The 18,517-nt window shown below is 39.8% G+C and overlaps 1 protein-coding gene across 4 annotated transcripts in view; it reads right to left on the bottom strand.

Annotated features, from left to right (window-relative positions):
* PIAS2 (protein inhibitor of activated STAT 2) overlaps positions 1–15,245 on the bottom strand; it is a 93,616-nt gene extending 78,371 nt beyond the window's left edge. For all 4 annotated transcript variants that reach the window (XM_039228921.1, XM_039228922.1, XM_039228923.1 and 1 more), the window contains exon 1: positions 15,071–15,245. In XM_039228921.1, coding sequence (XP_039084852.1) covers positions 15,071–15,094 — 24 coding nt within the window. In that variant the 5' untranslated portion in view covers positions 15,095–15,245. The remainder of the gene's footprint in view (positions 1–15,070) is intronic.
* Positions 15,246–18,517: the final 3,272 nt, after the last annotated feature.

Below are 18,517 nucleotides of genomic sequence, written 5' to 3'. Positions count from 1 at the left end.
TCCAGGATATATCTAGAACTCTCAAAACTCAACAGAAAAAAAATCCAACTTAAAAATGAGCAAAAGGCATGGAGAGACAGTTCATCTGTAAGGATATACAGACAGAAACTAAGCACATGAAAACACGTTCAGTGTCATTACGGCCACTAGGGGGTGCAAATTAAAACCTCAGGGAAGGATCCCCGGCTACATACCAAAACGACTAAAATGAAAAACAGTGATAACACCAAATGCTAGAGAGGATGCTGAGAAACTGGATCACTCCATATATTGCTGGGAGGGATGTAAAATGGTACAGCCACTCTGGAAAACAATTTGGCAAGTTCTTAAAAAACTATATATACAATAACTATACAACCCAGGTATTGCACTCCTGGACATTTTACCCAGAGAAATGAAAACTTACGTTTACAAAAAAAAAACCTTTGCAGAAATCTAAAAGTACTTTTATTTAACAGCCCAAAACTCTAAATACAGATGTCTTTCAACAGGTAAATGGTTAAACAAATCCACCCATGAACTACTTCTCAGCAATAAGGGATGAACTATTAATTCACATAACATGAATGCGTCTCCAGAGAATGATGCTGAATGAAAACAAAAAACAAAACAAACCCAAAGTATGATTCCGTGTATATAATATTCTTGGAAAAGATAAAACCATGGAAATGAAGAAGAGATGAGTTGGGTCTGAAATATTAAGAATGGGAAGTGGATACGGTATGGTGATAAAAATGACAATATTGAGGGATCCTTATAGTGAGGAAAATGGTCTATATCTTGATTGTGTCAATGTCAATATCTTTGTGATACTGATATGGTTTTACAAGATGATACCACTGTGGGAAACTAGGTATAGACTCCATGAAAGGTCTGTCTACGATTTTGTAACCGTGAGTAAACTGACAATTACCTTAATAAAAAGTTTAATTAAAAATTACAAAGACCAAGACTACTAGAGCAGATTAATTTTTTTAATTAATTGTAGCATGGTATTTACAAGAGAGAAAACTAAAACAAAAGAACACAAAAATATAGAAGGGAGAATTTTAAATTTCAGAAAAAATTAGCTGACCATAAAAAAACAGTATATGTATAATACAAAACAGCAGTATGTCATATAAAAAACATTCAAAGACATAGTCACTACACAGAGCAAATGTCCCAACTCAACAGGAAAACATACGTTTAAACTTCCATGTACTAGTAACAAATCTATTTTAAAAATTGGTAGAACTGGGGGAAAAACACTCTGCTAAAAGATTAACCTACTTCTGCTATCTAAAAACATACCGAAGATGTGAACAGAATTAATAAGCCTAACTACCAGACATATATAAAACTATGCTTATACTGCAAAATACCATTCTCTTCCATGTACAAACAAAAATAAAAACTGACCACAGTCCTATGAGATTTCAAAGGATTAGTAGCATAGAGATCATGCTTCCTAACCACAACACAATTACAAATCAATAACTAAAGAAACACCCATATGTTTAGAAAGAAAACTTTTAAATAACTCGCAAACTAAAGAATTCAAAGTGGAAAATAGAAAAGTACAAGAGAAAAATAATGAAATTATTGCACATCAAAATTTGTGTGATGCAGGCAAAGCAACAGAGACCTATGTTAAAACCCTGAAAATTAAAAAGATGTCTGACTTAAGAAATTAGAAAAAGAATAGAAATAAACCCAAAAGACATTTAAGGAAACAAAGAGCAGAAATTAATGAAATGGGGGAAGGATACAATGAAGAGCACTTAAAAATAAATAAATAACCAAAAAGAAACAGGACTTTGATTCCTTAAAAAGTTTTTTTAAGGCATTAAAAGAAAAAAGATAAAGGGACCTAACTACAGATTCTACAAAATTAGAGATTAACAACTTAATACCATAAATTCAAGAATGTGAATAAAATGGACAACTTCCTATAAAAGTATACCCTACCAAAACTGGCTTGAAAATTGAAAATACGAACAATCCTATAACCAAAGCAACTGAATCAGCGGTTAAGAAGTGTCCCACAAAAACACCAGTAACAATTTTAGCAGGGAGTCTACCAAACACTTAAACAGATCATTCCAACCTTACATAAATTCTTCCAGAAGAAGAAAAATGTATTTTTTTAAATTTTAAGTCAATATTACTATTAGAAAAATCTTAAATTTATTATCTTCAATTTGAGTCCAATAATGAAAAAAGGAGACAAATCAAGGTTGACCTTATACTTAAACTACACGTATTTCACCATGTTAACAGTTTATAAAAGAAAAACATCTCAAAAAATGCAGAGAAAGCTTCTGATAAAATTCAACATCCATTCATGACTTGTTTTTTTTTTTTTAAGCAGGCTAATAATAGAAAGGAACATCCTTAACCTGAAAAGATTATCTACAATAAACCTACAGCAAGCATTATACTTAACTGTGAAACTTTGAAAGCATTCCCTTTAAAATCAGGAACAAGATCAGGATGCCCCCATCACCGCTTCTATTCAACATTGTACTGGAGATCCTAGCCAGCACGTTAAGACAAGAAAAAGAAAGAAAAAAAAGCATAAGAATTGGAAAGGAAGAAACAAAGAGGTCATTATTCAGATAGGTCTGTCTACACAGAATATCCAAAAGAATTCTACAGATAATTTATCACATTTAGGAGTATAACAAGGTTGTTACAAAGTCAAACTGTACTTCTATGCACCAGCAAGGTAGAAATTATAATTATGAAATAATTTTTTGCTACAAAAAAATAAAGCACCTAAAAATAAAACTAACAAAATATTTGCAAATAGCTTAGTTGAAAATTATAAAACCTTATGAAAGATATTGTTAAAGACCTAAATAGAGATTACAGTATTCATGGTTAAGAGAATTTAGTTCTCTCCAAACTGACTTACAGATTCAGTGCATTTCTCATCAAAATCCCAACAGATTGTGCATGTTTGGATGTGTCCATATAACTTAAAAAAAATGATTTTAAAAGTACATAGAGGATCAAACAGCCAGGAAGTTCCCTAAAGAGCTACAAGGGAAGAAAAACTGACCTACTTCTTATCCCTCAATGATGGAGTAAATTGTTTGAGACCAACCCTCTCTGTGAAAATTTAAAAATGGAATGTAATATGAAAAACATCCATTTGAAGGCATGAAGCACTATAAAGTTGGCAAGGACCTGAGAGGCCAATACTGTGGAAAGTAGGGAAATCTAAAAAATCGAGTTCAACATTTGATGACTTTTTTCTCCTAGAAATATTTGCCAACGGGGAAACAGCAATGGATAGGTTGAGAAGTCAAGATTTTTAATAGACTTACAGAGCTGGGGAATCGAGATTACTAGCAAAATATAAACCTGCAAGAGCAGATATCTGGGATATATGATGAACTCTTACAAATCAGTATGAAAAAGATAGACGGCCCCAAAATGGACAAAAAGTCTGGCAGGCCATGTCAATATAAAGATTGCCAAATAAGCAATAAATATATTAAAAGGGGCTTAACGTCATTACCTATTAGTAGAATGTATATTAAAATCACTAAACATTCACCAAAATATCTGAAATTAAAAGAGTAGATAAGTAAGAACATAGATCAACTGGAACCCTTATTTTGCTAGTGGAGAGGAAGGAACAAACTACAACTACATACAAATGAATCTGGTAAACAAAATTGAGAAAAAAGTCAGACACAAAATATATAAACCATACAATTCCATGTACATAAAGTTCAAAAAATAGACAAAACTAATTTAAGACTAACGTCAAGCCGGTAGTACCTTTCAGGAGACAGAGGTTAGTCTCTGGGAGGGAACTCACCACGAGTCTCTAGGGTACTGGCAATGTTCTATTTCTTCATCTACATGTGATTATATTGCAAAAAAATTCATTCAGCTGTACTCTCGTGATCTATGTATTTTCTATATGAACGCCCTATAGCAACAGAAATGTGTTGTTGTGGAAGTTGTTACAGAGTTAATTAAGACAATTTGATGGTGCTGTTAGCACAGATTAAGAGATTAGGATCCAGAAAGACAAGACAGATCCTACTGTAGAACTATTTTACTCCTAAAATTTCTATAGTGAAACATACAAATATTTATACTAAATGAGATCACTAAAACACAGTGTCATATCAATGCAGGGTAAGTTTATAGAATTTTTCTTTTTTGCATTCTCAGAACTTTTTGGATTTCCAAAGTGTTGATAAGGAATTTGAAGGACTGTAATAGGAAAAAAATGGAAACTACACAAATTTCTTTTTTTAATCTTTTAATGTTTATTTATTTTCAAGAAGTGTTAGGGGAGAGGCAGAGAGAGAGGGAGACACAGAATCTAAAGCAGACTCCAGATTCCACGCCGTCAACCCCAAGAGTCCAATGTGGGGTTTGAACCCACAAACCGTGAGATCATGACCTGGGCCAAAGACACTGAACTGATTGAGCCACCCAGGCACCCCAGAAACAACACAAAATTCCAACAAGAGAATGGATAAAGTGGTATTCACACAGTGGAAAATTAAAAATGTTAAACAAAAAAAATCCCAAATACAGTATTATTCCATTTTTATAAAATTTTTAAGCACATAAAAACTTATAAAGATATAACATAATTTTATATACCTACAAAGTAATAACATGATGCCATGTTATCATGGATGAAACCAGGAAAGAGCACCCTGCTGACCTAATAAAATGAACTGTTTCTCAACTTACGTGATGGCTACATTCATGTTTATCTACCTTTACCTGTTATAAATAATCTTTTGTACTTATGAAACAAATACTTAAAACTTTTTAGAAAGGTACTGTGGTATACACAAACCACAAAATGATAAGAAAATTGTCTCAGGGTGCCTGGGTGGTTCAGTTGGTTGAGCATCCGACTTCAGCTCAGGTCATGATCTCACAGTTCACGGTTTCGAGTCCCGCACTGGGCTCTGTGCTGACAGTTCAGAGCCTGGAACCTGCTTCAGATTCTGTATCTCCCTCTGTCTCTGCCGTTCCCCTGCTCACACACTCTGTCTCTGTCTCTCTCAAAAATAAATAAACATTAAAATTTCAAAGAGAGAGAGAATTGTCTCAAGAGACCTTTTTAAAGGAATTAGCATCCTTAGTTCAAGGTATTTTTCCCCATAAAGAGAAGACAATTTGTGACTGAAAGAAAGATTCTATAAACTAAAAATACAATCACTGAAATAAACTCTATAGAAATGTTCAAAGACAAAATCAAGGAAATCTTCATAAGTAAACATCAATCTAGAAGTCCAACATTCATCCATCAAGAGTCTCAGATAAAACAGAAAAGGAGGGAAAGAAATTATCAAAGAAACAGATAGTCCCCAGATCTGGTGGTCTTAGAACTGAAGAGTTACCCCCAAAGAATGAAAAAAGGCTTACAACCACACACATTTCACAAAATACTAAAGATAAAAAGATCACCATAAAGATTTTAAACAAGATGACTACAAAAGGATAACCATCAGATCTGTAACGGACCTATATTAGCAACATCCAGTATTTTAAATTCCTAGAGTAAAGTTTTCAAAATTTGGAAGGAAAAACCGCATTACCAATTTATAGTTCTACCTCTAAACTTCCAATCAGGCACAGAGGCAAGTCTTTTCAGGTATTGAAGAAATTAAGACTGTTTATCACCACATGTCCTTACTAAAACAACTACTTGTGATTGCATTTCAGTAATATTAAAAAGGGAATTTGAAAAAGACATGGGATTCAAGCAACAGACCTAATCTAGGAGTACAACGTAAGCCCAGGATGACCGCTGTACAGTGGACCTAAACAGCAAGCTGCCCAGATAAGAAAAGAAGGTTGAGAGCTCCAGAAAGCCTACCTTCAAGAAAAGCTGAATGGCTATAAATAAGAACACATTATAATATTAAATTTTAAAAATAATTTCCACAAGCTCTCCTCACCCAATCAGGCCTTTATTACATGTCTCCTTAAAGGAGCACAGGTTTAGTAATAGAAGTTCCTCTATAGCTCCATGTTACTTGTTTTACAGTGACTAATATTTCTATCAGGATACATAACTACAAAGGCTGGTCATTAATACTCAATTTCTACAATCTTCCTATGTAAGTACAGAAAAGCTTAGAAGAGTTCTAAACCATAAAATAAAAGCTAGAAACCTTGACAACATAATAGAAAATGAACACTAGAAGCAGAGAAAGGGTGGAGGTATGAGAAATAAAGGGAAATGAACTGGGAACTGAAAAGATATGGTCTAAAATTGATAGATCAAGAAACATAAGTTTATTACAAAAAGTAATAATTAACACCAAAATTAGGAACAAAAAAGAATTTTTGCTCAAAACTGGGCCTCTGGGACTCTGTCCCCTTCGCTCCCCCGCATGCATTTCACTCCAATGCCTTGGGTCTGCAATCCCTGCCACTTAACCCCCACTTTGCTCTCAGCCTTAGATACAGGCATTAGGTCTGGGCTCTTTCCCTCCCTGGGTTGCTGAGAGAGGTGCCTTTCTTCAGAAAACCTTTGGAATTTGGATTTCCCCAGGAAGATGGAGGATGGAACACCCACTCTTGGGTCTAATCTCTCCCCTTGACCCAAAGCTTCCAACAAAAATGTCTCAAAAAAAACAAAAAACAAAAAACAACCCTCCTGAGACATAAGCCTTCTGCCCCTCCCACTGACCGTCAGTTCTCCAAGCAGGGTGAAGTGGGGTGAATAACTGGGCATATCTGAGGGGGCATTTTTGTGTCAGAGATGTATGGAGTCAAGAGATAACCACTTGAGGGGTGCCTGGGTGGCTTAGTCGGTTAAGCGTCCGACTTTCGCTTAGGTCATGATCTCGCGGTTCATGGGTTCGAGCCCCGCATCGGGCTCTGTGCTGACTGCCAGCTCAGAGCCTGGACCTATTTCAGAGTCTGTGTCTCCCTCTCTCTCTGACCCTCTCCTGCTCACGCTCTCTCTCTCTCCTAGAAATAAATTTAAAAAAATATTAAAAAAAAAAAGATAACCACTTGCATATACTGATGTGTGCAAAGAGGAATAAAATAGATCGCTTTTTCAAAAGAAAAAAATGTAACTGGTAGAAGAAAACATAGACCGCCAACAGACACATGAAAAGATGCTCAACATCTATCATCAGGGAAATGAAAATCAAAACTACAACAAGGTATCACCTCGCACCTGTTAGAATGGCTAAAATCAACAACACAAGAAACAAGTGTTGGTGAGGATGTGGCAAAAGGGGAATGGAACTCCTTACACTGTTGGTGGGACTGCAAACAGGTGTGACCACCCTGGAAAACAATATGGAAGATCCTCAAAAAGTTAAAAATAGAACTACCCTATGATCCAGCAATTGCACTAGTAGGTTTTTACCCAAAGAATACAAAACACTAATTCAAAGGGATATATGCACCCCACTATTTACAGTAATATTACCTACAATAGCCAAATGACAGAAAAAGCTCAAGTGTCCATCAATACCAAATGGTTAAAGATGTGGCATGCGCGCGCACACACAGGATTACACAGCCATAAAGAATGATATCGTGCCATTTGCAATGACACTGATGGAGCTACAGAGTATTATGTTAAGTGAAATAAATCAGAGACAAATACCGTAATTTTACTCATATGTGGAATTTAAGAAACAAAACAAATGAGCAAAGGAGCAGGGAGTGGGAAGATGAGAGACAAGAACAAACCAAACAAAAAAAAAAAAACCCCAAACATGGTTAAAAGCAGTTACATCAGGAATGGAACCTAACTGGGAAAGAAAGGAAGGGTTTTACTTTCCCTTCTGAATTTTTCTGTACTATCTACACAGTATTGCTTTCATTTGGGGGGGAAAATGAGGAACAGAGAGAAGTATAAAAATTATTATTAAAACCAAGACACCTGAGTAGCTCAGTCGGTTAATTCACAGTTCATGAGTTCAAGCCCCACATCAGGCTGCATGCTGACGACATAGAGCCTACTTGGGATTTTTTCTCTCCACCTCACCTCTCTCTCCCCCTCCCCAGCTCAAGCTCGCACTCTCTCTCAAAATAGACTTAAAAAAAACATTAACAACATCATCTTCCAGGTTAAAGAAAAAGTGAAATAATTTGCCCATGGTCATACAGTCAATAGCCATGCATCCCAAAGGTAAAACCAAAAAGGAAGGGAGGGAAGAAGAGAGGGAGGAAAAAAGAAAGAGAGAGAACAAGAAAAAGAAAACAAAACAACTACCTTCTGCAACATTATCAAGAACTGCTTTTACTGACCTGTATGAAATGGAGCACTCTGAATGGCTATGTTGGGCTTATATTGTTCTCTGCAAAGTCACAAAAATTTTTATTTGTTTCAAACCACTTTTCCAAAAAAGTCAAAGAAAAAAGTCACATGACCAGAAAGTTCAAAAGTAAACATTCATAAAGAATACTTTGGACTATGATACCAATTGATTCCACATATCACTTTTATTTCAACTGTGCAATTTCTTGAACTCAGGTACCTGAATAAAAACAGACTAGCTATCAAGATAACTCAATGGAGAAAGAATTAGCCTTCAACAAATAAAGCTGGGCAACTAGATATCCACATGTAAAAGAAGTTTGAATCCTACCTCACATCATAAACAAAAATTAACTCAAAATGGATCAACAACCTAAATGTAAAAACTAAAACTAGGCATAGGAGCACATGGACCCCAATGTTCATAGCAGCACTCTCCACAATAGCTAAAACATGGAAAGAGCCTAAGTGTCCATCAACAGATGAATGGATCAAGAAGATGTGGTTTATCTATACCATGGAATACTACATGGCAATGAGAAATAATGAAATCTGGCCATGTGTAGCAACATGGATGGACCTTGAGGGTGTTATGCTGAGCGAAATAAGTCAGGCAGAGAAGGACAAATATCATATGTTTGCACGTATAGGAGGACTAGGAGGAACTTAACAGAGGACCAACCGGGAGAAGAAGGGTGGAAATGGTGGGGGACAGGGAGAGAGGCAAACCATGAGAGACTCTTGAATGCTGACAAAAACTGAGGACTGATGGATGTGGGGGGGAGGAGGGATGGGCATGGAGGAGGGCACTTGTGGGGATGAGCACTGGGTGTTATGTGGAAACTAATTTGACAATAAACTATTTCTAAAAAAAAAAAAAAACAAACAAAAAAAAAACTAAAACTATAAACTCTTACATGAAAACAAGCATAAATATTTATGATGTTGGATCAGACAATGGTTTCTTATCAAAATAAAAAGCAAGAAATGAAAAAGTGATAAACTAAACTTCGTCAAAATGTAAAAACTTTTGTGCTTCAAAGTGCATTATGGAGAAAATGAAAAGACAGTCCACAAAAGGAGTAAAATACTTGCAAACCATATATCTGACCAAAAAAAAATGTATCTAGAATATATAAAGAACTTGAACTTAAACAAGCAACCCAGTTTAAAAATGGGCAAAGGGTTTGAATAGACATTTCTTCAAAGGAAATATGCAAATGGCCAACAAGCACATGAAAAGAAGCTCAACATCATTAGTCACCAGGAAAATGCAAATCAAAACTATACCACTTTACACCTGTGTGGGTGAGACTATGGAGAAATTAGAACTCATTACTAGTAGGAATGTAAAATGATGTAGCCATTTTGGAAAAGTTTGGCAATTCCTCACTTAAACACAGAGCCACCGCATGTACCCAACAATGCCACTCCTATGTAACCAAAATACTTGAAAAGCATGTCCATACAAAACTTACACACAGATGCATGTTCATACTAGTCAGAGTGGAAATAACCCAAATGTACATAAATTCATGAATGAACAAAATGTGGCATACTCCATACAATGGACTATTATTCACCCATAAAAAAGGAATGAAGCACTGATACATGCTACCACATGAACCTTGAAAAGATTATGTGAAATGAAAGAAGCCAGACACAAAGAGCCATGTGTATGATTCTGTTTGTATGAAATGTCTAAAACAGACAAAGTAAGTTACAGGAAGCTGAGGGCTGAGCAATAAAAGGAATAGGGAGTGACTGCTAATGAGTATGGGGTTTCTTTTGGGGTGATAAAAATGTTCTGGAATTATGGTTGTGATACTTGCACAACTTTGTGAATAAACCAAAACTACTTTAAAGTTTGCGCTGAATTTTATGGGTGCCCAGTTAAGCATCCAACTTGAATTTCAGTTCAAGTCATGATCTCACAGTTTGTGAGTTCAAGTCCCACACTGGGGCTAACAGCACAGAGCCTGCTTGGGATTCTCAGCACTCTTCCCCCCTCTCAAAAATAAACATTTTTTTAAAAGGCTGAATTTGGGGCGCCTGGGTGGCTTAGTCGGTTAAGCGTCCGACTTTCGCTTAGGTCATGATCTCGCGGTTCGTGGGTTCAAGCCCCACGTCGGGCTCTGTGCTGACAGCTAGCTCAGAGCCTGGAGCCTGTTTCGGAGTCTGTGTCTCCCTCTCTCTCTGACCCTCCCCTGCTCACGCTGTCTCTCTCTCTCTCCTAGAAATAAATAAAAATATTAAAAAAAAAACTTTAAAAGGCTGAATTTTATGGTATGTGAATTATATCTCAATAAAAAAAATTATTTAAATAGACTAGCTAAAATGCAATCCAGAAAAACAAAAGCAAAATGCTACAAAAAGAGAAACATCTGGAGAATATTATAGTTAGAAAAGTGCCAGCTTTATCAGAAAAGATATGTTTATTAGAGGGAGGGAACAGACGTAAGGAACAAACAAATTCAAGTAATCTTGGAAATTTTAGTTGTGTCCACTGATGGCTTTGAATCACACAGTAGACTCTGTTACATCTATCAGATATATTAATCTATTTTCTTGCCCATTAGTTGGGGGGTATGAGAGATGGACTCTAACCTCAAATCCTCAAATTAACTTCTCATGCTCCTTCTATATCCCAAGAGCACCTGAAGCTACCAGAACAGCAAGTCTTCCTGGTGTAAAGAAACAAATCCTCAAGCCTTATAGGTAGAAAATCGCTGTTATGGAAGTACTTAAGACTCTTAGCATAAAAGATCTTTTGCATCTGGTTTATCAGTATCTGTCAAGAAAGTTATGATCACTCACCCTTTCACTAGCCCAAATACACATCAAGATTTTGCACACACATTCACTCTCTTTCTTTGACCCACAGGGAGATATAAACTCAATGCACAAAAAGGATGAGGATGAGGCATACAGGAAAGAGAGGCTTAAAAAAAATTACTGCAACAGTTCCCCCCTCCAACCCCATACTCAAGTGGTAAGAAGGAGAGTGAATTAACCAGGTTAAAGTAGCAGGAAACTTTTTGTTAATGTTTATTTATTTGTTTACTTATTTATTTGGGGGGGGTGCATGCACTTGAGCAGGGGAGGGGTAGAGAGAGAACGAGACAGAATCCCAAGAAGGCTCTCTGCTATCAGTGCAAGCCCAATACGGGGCTCAAACCCACAATCCGTGAGATTATGACCTGAGCTGAAACCAAGAGTTGCAAGCTTAACTGACAGAGCCACCCAGGCACCCCTAGTAGAAGCCTTTTTAAGGACTGCCAAAAGCCTGCACCAGCAGCCCACAGTATACAATTACACAACTGGAGGAGAAACACAAGGGTAAAAAAAAAAAAAAAAAAAAGCACTCTGGTTGAAGGAATGAGGGACTGAGGAATGAGAACCCCTACTTTTCTGCCTCTGCTCCCTCTGCTTAGTTCTGCTAGAGACTACTGTGGGGAGAAAGGAGGTTAGCAATAAGAGAGGTTCATGCCACCAGATCTTATGAGCTTGTTCCAGGTTTTTTCACAACTAGCTAACTAGTAAATTTACAAACCTCTACCAACATAAATGCTATAAATGAGCAACCAGTGAATTAAATAATTTCTTCTCTAGCACCTTGGAAGTTTCAAATACATGATGCATGATTATAATCATCCTTGACTACTCAGCCCACAATTTCCATTTACAGAGAACTTGCTCTTTCCTTTCCCCCAACCCATCAAGATAATCTCATGAGTCAGGTCTGTGTAATAGGACTCTAACCTTCTGGCCAGAGATGATTAGAACACAGTGAACCCACACCTAAACTCAGCCAGTCAGATCCTCTCTCCCAGAAGAACTAGAAGAAAGGTGGGCTGGTATTCTATTAAAATGAAAGTAGCAAAGCATAGGGCTGCCATATTCTGCTATGACCGGACAAGACCTCTGGTACTGGCTTACATAGCAGTCTCAAAAACTAAAATCATCTGGCAGCTTCTTAAGGTTCCACAGGCGTTGGCTCATCAAATATCCCCCACCCCCACCCCAAGCTTACAAAGCAAAGGCACAGGAGTCACTAAAGAACAGTGAGGATGACCTTTCCCAGAATTCCTGACCTCCAGTGCAGGAGAGGGCAGCAGAGCCAGAGTGACCTGCTCTGGTTAAACATGCCCCTAGGGAGTAGCCCTGAATGATGATGGATAAAGACAATGAAAAGCCTCTCAGTAGCAGTAACACAGCCAAATATGTGACATCCAGGTCGGCTATTTTTTCTACTGCCAAGTTAAACAAACTAAATGCTGGCCATTTTTCCTGGTCCTTTAATTTACTTGACTATCTCTGATTCTCAGAATATATCCTAAAACAGAGACCATTTAGAATGCCCTACATGTGTCTTCCCCTTTTCCTTTCTATTAGATTTTCAGTCAGCCGTGCTATTTCCCCTCCAGTATTATATGTCACACAAGAAGGGCATTGGCTATTTATCATTCAGTTTAGCTCATAGACTACAAGATGATGGCTAGCAGCACCACATGGACCTGAAAGAAACTGCACAGAGTAAGAAAGACTCTAAAGCAGGACATCTGAGATTAAAAACCCCAGGTCTTCCAGCTCAAACTCTGTCAGGTTATTCAATCGGTCTCAATTGCTTCTGACAATTTATTGGAACAATTCTGTTACAACTGTCACGAGAATTAAACAAGTATATGAAGTGCTTAGACCAGAGCCAGGCACGTAATAGCCACTATATTACAATGGATACCTGCCATTATCATTATCATCATCACTGTTCGAAACAGGGCAGGGCAGGGCACAGAGAAAGACAGCTCACCTGTAAATGTCAAGGATGCTGCTGAGCAACTACGGCAAAGACTGGGGTTGATAACTCTTCCAGCATCTATCTGCACACCTTCCCTTCCCCTGAAAACTCTCCCCAGTCAGTCTCTGTTGGGCACCTTATGTGAACTGTGCAAGAGGGGCCGCCTTCCATCAAGTCCAGGGAGAAGCAAAGGCAGCTGCTTTACAGAAAGAGATGATGCAGCTGACCCACAAAACAAATTGTGGAGGGTAAGATGAGGGAAGGGGAAGAAGGAGAGGGCCAAAGAGGGAAAGGAGGTGAAGGGGAAAAAAGGAAGAAGAGACTGGTAGACCCAAAGAGAAAATGCTGCTCTGGTTTCCAACCACTTTGCAGTGCCACTAGAACCTCAGCACTGACTGCCCTTTTTGCCCTACACTGGTAAATAAATCCTCCCTTTTTGTATTAAGTTCTGACCAACAACATTTATAAAAATCTAATACAAAACTTGGAAAATTTTCATCAACAAAAACCTTAGAAGAGAATAAGTTGTATGCATATACTACTATGCAAAAATTAAAAGGATACTGCAAGTTAAAAAAAAAAATTAACCTCAAACTTCAGTCTTCTCAACCAATCCTAAGCCTAATATATTAATTTACATAGCTGAGGCACAAGGCCTGGCTGTTTCCAAAGCTCCACAGGTGTTAAAAGCTCCACAGCTGGGGCTCTGAAACACAAAAACCCCCATACACTTACCAATTCGATCACCCCTTACGTACTATTAAGGTTCTCCGCATAAATAATACAGGGCATAAAATGCATGAACGTACTTTTCTCTTTACTAGGAATTAAGTAATTCTTTTTGAAACAAAAGAAGGGAAAATGGCAGGTATTTTGCAAACTATAACACACTCTCCCTTTACATCGGAATCACCAATACAGACCAGGTGAGCGGCCAACATCCTTCCCCGACTCCATCTCGTGGAAAAAACAACATACAAAACTGAATCTTTTACCGGATCCCTCTTCCTTTTCACTCCAAAAAAAGTAACCCTAATATCCTACGTCTGTTACACAAAAAGACTGCAGTTAATTTCAAGTTCACATTTATCTCTCCTATGACTTTTTTTTTTTTAATCAGGGTTTCCGTCCTTAAATATTTCATTTATGTCGCCAGGAATTCAGCGATCCATAAAAAATAAACCCTGTTCGTTGTCCACAGTTTTGTTTCAGTTGAGGACTCCGAAGGTTATCAGCCGGGGAAAAGAGATCTTTTTCCGTTCCATCCCCAGCACACCCATTTTCAAACCTCTACTATACAAAGATATCAATAATAAAGTTGTGACCTTGTTTTAAGGCTACGAAGAAAGAATGTTTTCCCTCAAGAGCAAAACGAGTTCACAAACCTCCTGACAACATGGCCTTTGCGGGTGTCTAACCACGGCACTAGGAAAACAGTCAAGGTTTAAGGTCGATTATTAAAGGCACTGCTCCCCAAAGACCACGCTTTTCTCCAAGAAGAAGCGCTGGTAGGTGGAAGGGGCCTTTCTCGTGACAGATCTCACTAAACAGTAGCATCAGCCCCAGGAGAGGATTCCTAAACGCAACTTCACATTTCAGAAAACAGTCTCCCACCAAGTGAGTAACGTGTAGACTTCTGAATCGCCACGCACACGTACACCCCGTAAAGGTGGAAAAGCAAATCCAGCTTCCCACCTCAGCCCTTAAACAAGGCAGTCGGGTCCCCACGAGCCCCTCCCGCCCGCGGCCCCGGCCCCGCGTCAGGTGTGCGGACCCCCGGCCGGACCCACCGACCGCTGGCCGGGGCTCAGGATAAGCCGCCCCCGCGCGGCCCGGGCGTCCTCGGCCGCCTCGCTCCCCTCCCCCGCCCGCCCGTGAGCCCGCTAGGACTCGGGCCGGGCTAGTGGCCAACCGGTCCCCGCGAAACAAGAAGGTGGCGGCCGGCGACGCTGCGGCTTCCCCGCCTCCCCTCCCCCGCGGCCTCCGCTCTCCACTCCCGCGCCCCCGCTTACCCTCAACTCCTCGAAATCCGCCATTTTACACCACCCGCGGGCGCCGCTGCCGCCACAGCACCCCCTCCCGCTGCCGCCAACGATGCCGCCGCCACCACGGCCGCCGCCGCCGCCTCCAGCACCATCCTGCACTGGGCGCCGCTGAAGACGCCGCGGCCGCTGCCGCTACCGCCGCCGCCGCCGCTGCCGCCGCCGCCGCCGCCGCCGCCGGGCCTGTCACGTGACCCGCGCGGGAGCTCCGCCTCTGGGGTGCGCGGGCCCCGCCCTCCGGCGCCCCCCACCCCCGGGCCCACCACCTTCCGCCCACGTCTTCCGCCGGGGCTCCAGGCGCGCTGCGCTCGCGGCGCGTCAGCTCCCGCCCTCTCCCGCGGCCTAGCCGCCTCCCGCACGCATTCCGCCGCCCGCGCCGGTGGCCGTGCACCCTTCGGCCCGGCGCGGCGCCTCTCTCCCCTGGAAGCGCTCTGGCGACTGAGCGTTACCCGCCGGCCTACGGGATCGTCTGGGCCGGGGGAGCGGCACAGACGAAGAAGAGGTGCACGGGACTCCTGACGGCCGCATTTCGGGAACATTCTAACGGTGCCCTTCCACACGGTGGCTGTAGCTGGAGGAAGCAGCCGCAGATAAAACGATCCCCCATTGTAGTAGCGGAACAATCAAAATATGGGGGTCCGGTAAGCTATTGTTCCGATCTGATGGTGCAGGATTGGTGAGATCTCTTTGGATTGGCAATATCCTGAAAGTACTAACGTGGCTGACTTCAGACTTTCAAGGGCGACTGAATGTCATAGACTGCGGAGTTGAGAGGGTTGGGCGGTGGGACCCGAGACACGTGAAATAAGAGAGCGAAATAAGAGCGCCCAGAAGAATCCTGGTTTTAAAAAGTCGAGGGGTCAGGGAAATCAGATAGCCGGCAAAGTATGAAATGCCAAGGGCAGAATAGACGGAAGGAAGCTTGATGGCACCCCTGACGTGCTGATAAAGGACGAGAGAAGATGCTGAGTCAAGCGGTTCAGAAAACTCACCGGGTTCAGATTTTCTTGAAGAAGTGGATGAAACCCACCCACGAAAGAATTTTAAGATTCTAAGGCCCTGTTTAATCTGGTTCCTGCCTACTGCCTCTTCCCATTCCCGCCTGTGTGTTTAATGAATAAAAGAATGAACGGTGTCTAGGGCGGGTTCTAACGCTGGCTCTCTACCATGAACTTTGTGGTCTTTGCTTGGCGTATTCTCGATATTCGCTTATTCTCCTGAGGCCTTGGTTTATACCTCAGTGGAGTTTTACATTGTTCAACAGGCATTACGTGAAGGCCTCTGTGAACTAGCAGCTTTGAGGGAGTAAGAAAGATGAATACCATATAATACAACCCTTGCATCAAGAAGCTTCCAACACATAAAAGGACCAACATGAACACAAAATTAAGAGAAGCACAGCCTCTCCGAGGGTTTGCCAGCCTGAGGACCAACCCATCTCAAAGACATGAATCACCTAAAAAAAAATCAGAATTAATTTTGACCTCTGTACTTGTCAAGTTTCTTAAACCAGTACCCTTCCATTACTGTTTCAGACAGTTTTAGATGGATTTTCTATTAGTAGTATCTGAAATAGGATGCTACTTTGTCTCCCTAGACCAGATTAGTAATTTGGCATCTTTTCTAAACCATACTCTGAATAATCATTCAGTACTTGTTTTAAGGAAGGCCTGAGTGGTAAAAGGTGGAGAAGATGCCTGTCTCTTTACTGTCACAAAGAGTTTAGCTCTAGTATAAATTTGTATATCCTATTCATAAGAAAGAAATCTCTACACCTACTTGAATCTAACTTCCTTATTTTTTTATTTTATTTTTTTAAATTTTTTTAATGTTTTACTTATTGTTAAGAGAGAGACAGCATGAGCAGGATAGGGACAGAAAGAGACGGAGACACAGAATCCAAAGACAGGATCCAGGCTCTGAGCTTGCTGTCAGCACAGAGCCCGACACAGGCCTCAAACCCACAAACTGCGAGATCACAACCTGAGCGGAAGCCAGACACTTAACTGACTGAGCCACCCAGGCACCCCTAACTTCCTTATAATGTGGCTTGAAATGTCCTTGGAGCAGAGTTGGGAGGAAGAAGGTGTGATAATCTTACACCACTTGAGGCCACATACCAGAGTACCACTCTGGCCACACACAGAACTATTGCCCCAGAGAAGAATTACATTAAATACAATTTTCTCCTCATTACATTTTTTTTTTTAAAGACTTTATTTTTCAGTAATCTCTACACCCAATGTGGGGCTTGAACTCACAACCCTGAGATCAGAAGTCACACACTTCACCAACTGAGCCAGCCAGGCGTCCCCCTCGTTATATTTTCAATGATAAAATGTGTTAACAGTTTTTATGGATTGAGATTCAAGGCAATTACCTGACTGATCCGCCCCCCCCTTAATCTAGCTCCAATTTTAAAACGTCAGTATTATAATTAAAGTGTCCTGAGAATACATGAAGTCAGAAGTCTCAGGAGTGGCTTTTTCACTTATTAGCTATGTATGTAACTTTAGCAAACTCACAGCCTCATTTTCAATCTATAAAACAAGAATGGTTATTCCTGACCTATGATGGTGAAGGATTAAATGAGATAAGGTACATAACTTTATGAACATAACTTTATGAAAGTGATAGATGATAAACTTTTTATATCTAACAGCTGATAAACACAAACCAAAATAAAATTATGTAGAGACACTCCTATGCCCATATGATAGATACCAGTGTCTTTAGAAAAGACTTAACCTAGTTGGACTGTGCATGAAGTTTTTAATTCAGTTCCAAGCACCTGTCTTGTTAATCCTTTTCCTTCCCATCTCTAAACCCATCAACCCTCCCCTAATCTCAACATCTCTTTTCCACTGATTTCTTCCTCTCTCCATATAATCCTGATTTTCAAGCCTCCTATATTTCCAAGCCATCTTTCTTCCTCTGCCTAGCATACATTTTAATCACATTTCTTCACTCCTTAACACTTAATAGTGTTTGATCTTGACCTTTATTGAAACTAATATGAAGGAAACTGAACAATTAATTTATCTTTTAATTTCATATCCCCAACTTTTTATTCTGAAATTTTTAAACACCAGGAAAAGTTGAAAACATAATATAATGAACACCTGTTTTATCTCAACTAGATTCAACAATTATTAATATTTGAACAATAATTTTTACTAAGGCATAATTTACACAAAATGAAATCCTCGTATCTTAAGTAAACTCTTCAATTAGTCTTGAGAAATGCTTATCAAGATACAGAACATTGCATCAGGCCAGAAAGTTCCAAGTTACTTCTTGCCCCTTCCTGGTCCAAGTTCCCACAAGAAGCAACTGCTGCTCTGATCTTGAATCCTATAGAGAGAACTAAAAATGAAGAAACATTCTCTACTTATTCTTAAGTGCCATAATAATTTT

Source organism: Hyaena hyaena, unplaced genomic scaffold (assembly GCF_003009895.1).
Source record: "Hyaena hyaena isolate Hyena2069 unplaced genomic scaffold, ASM300989v1 scaffold_33, whole genome shotgun sequence".
In the NCBI taxonomy this organism is placed as follows: domain Eukaryota; kingdom Metazoa; phylum Chordata; class Mammalia; order Carnivora; family Hyaenidae; genus Hyaena; species Hyaena hyaena.
The sequence above is the reverse complement of the archived record's forward strand: the minus strand, read 5'-3'. Positions and strand labels throughout refer to the sequence as shown.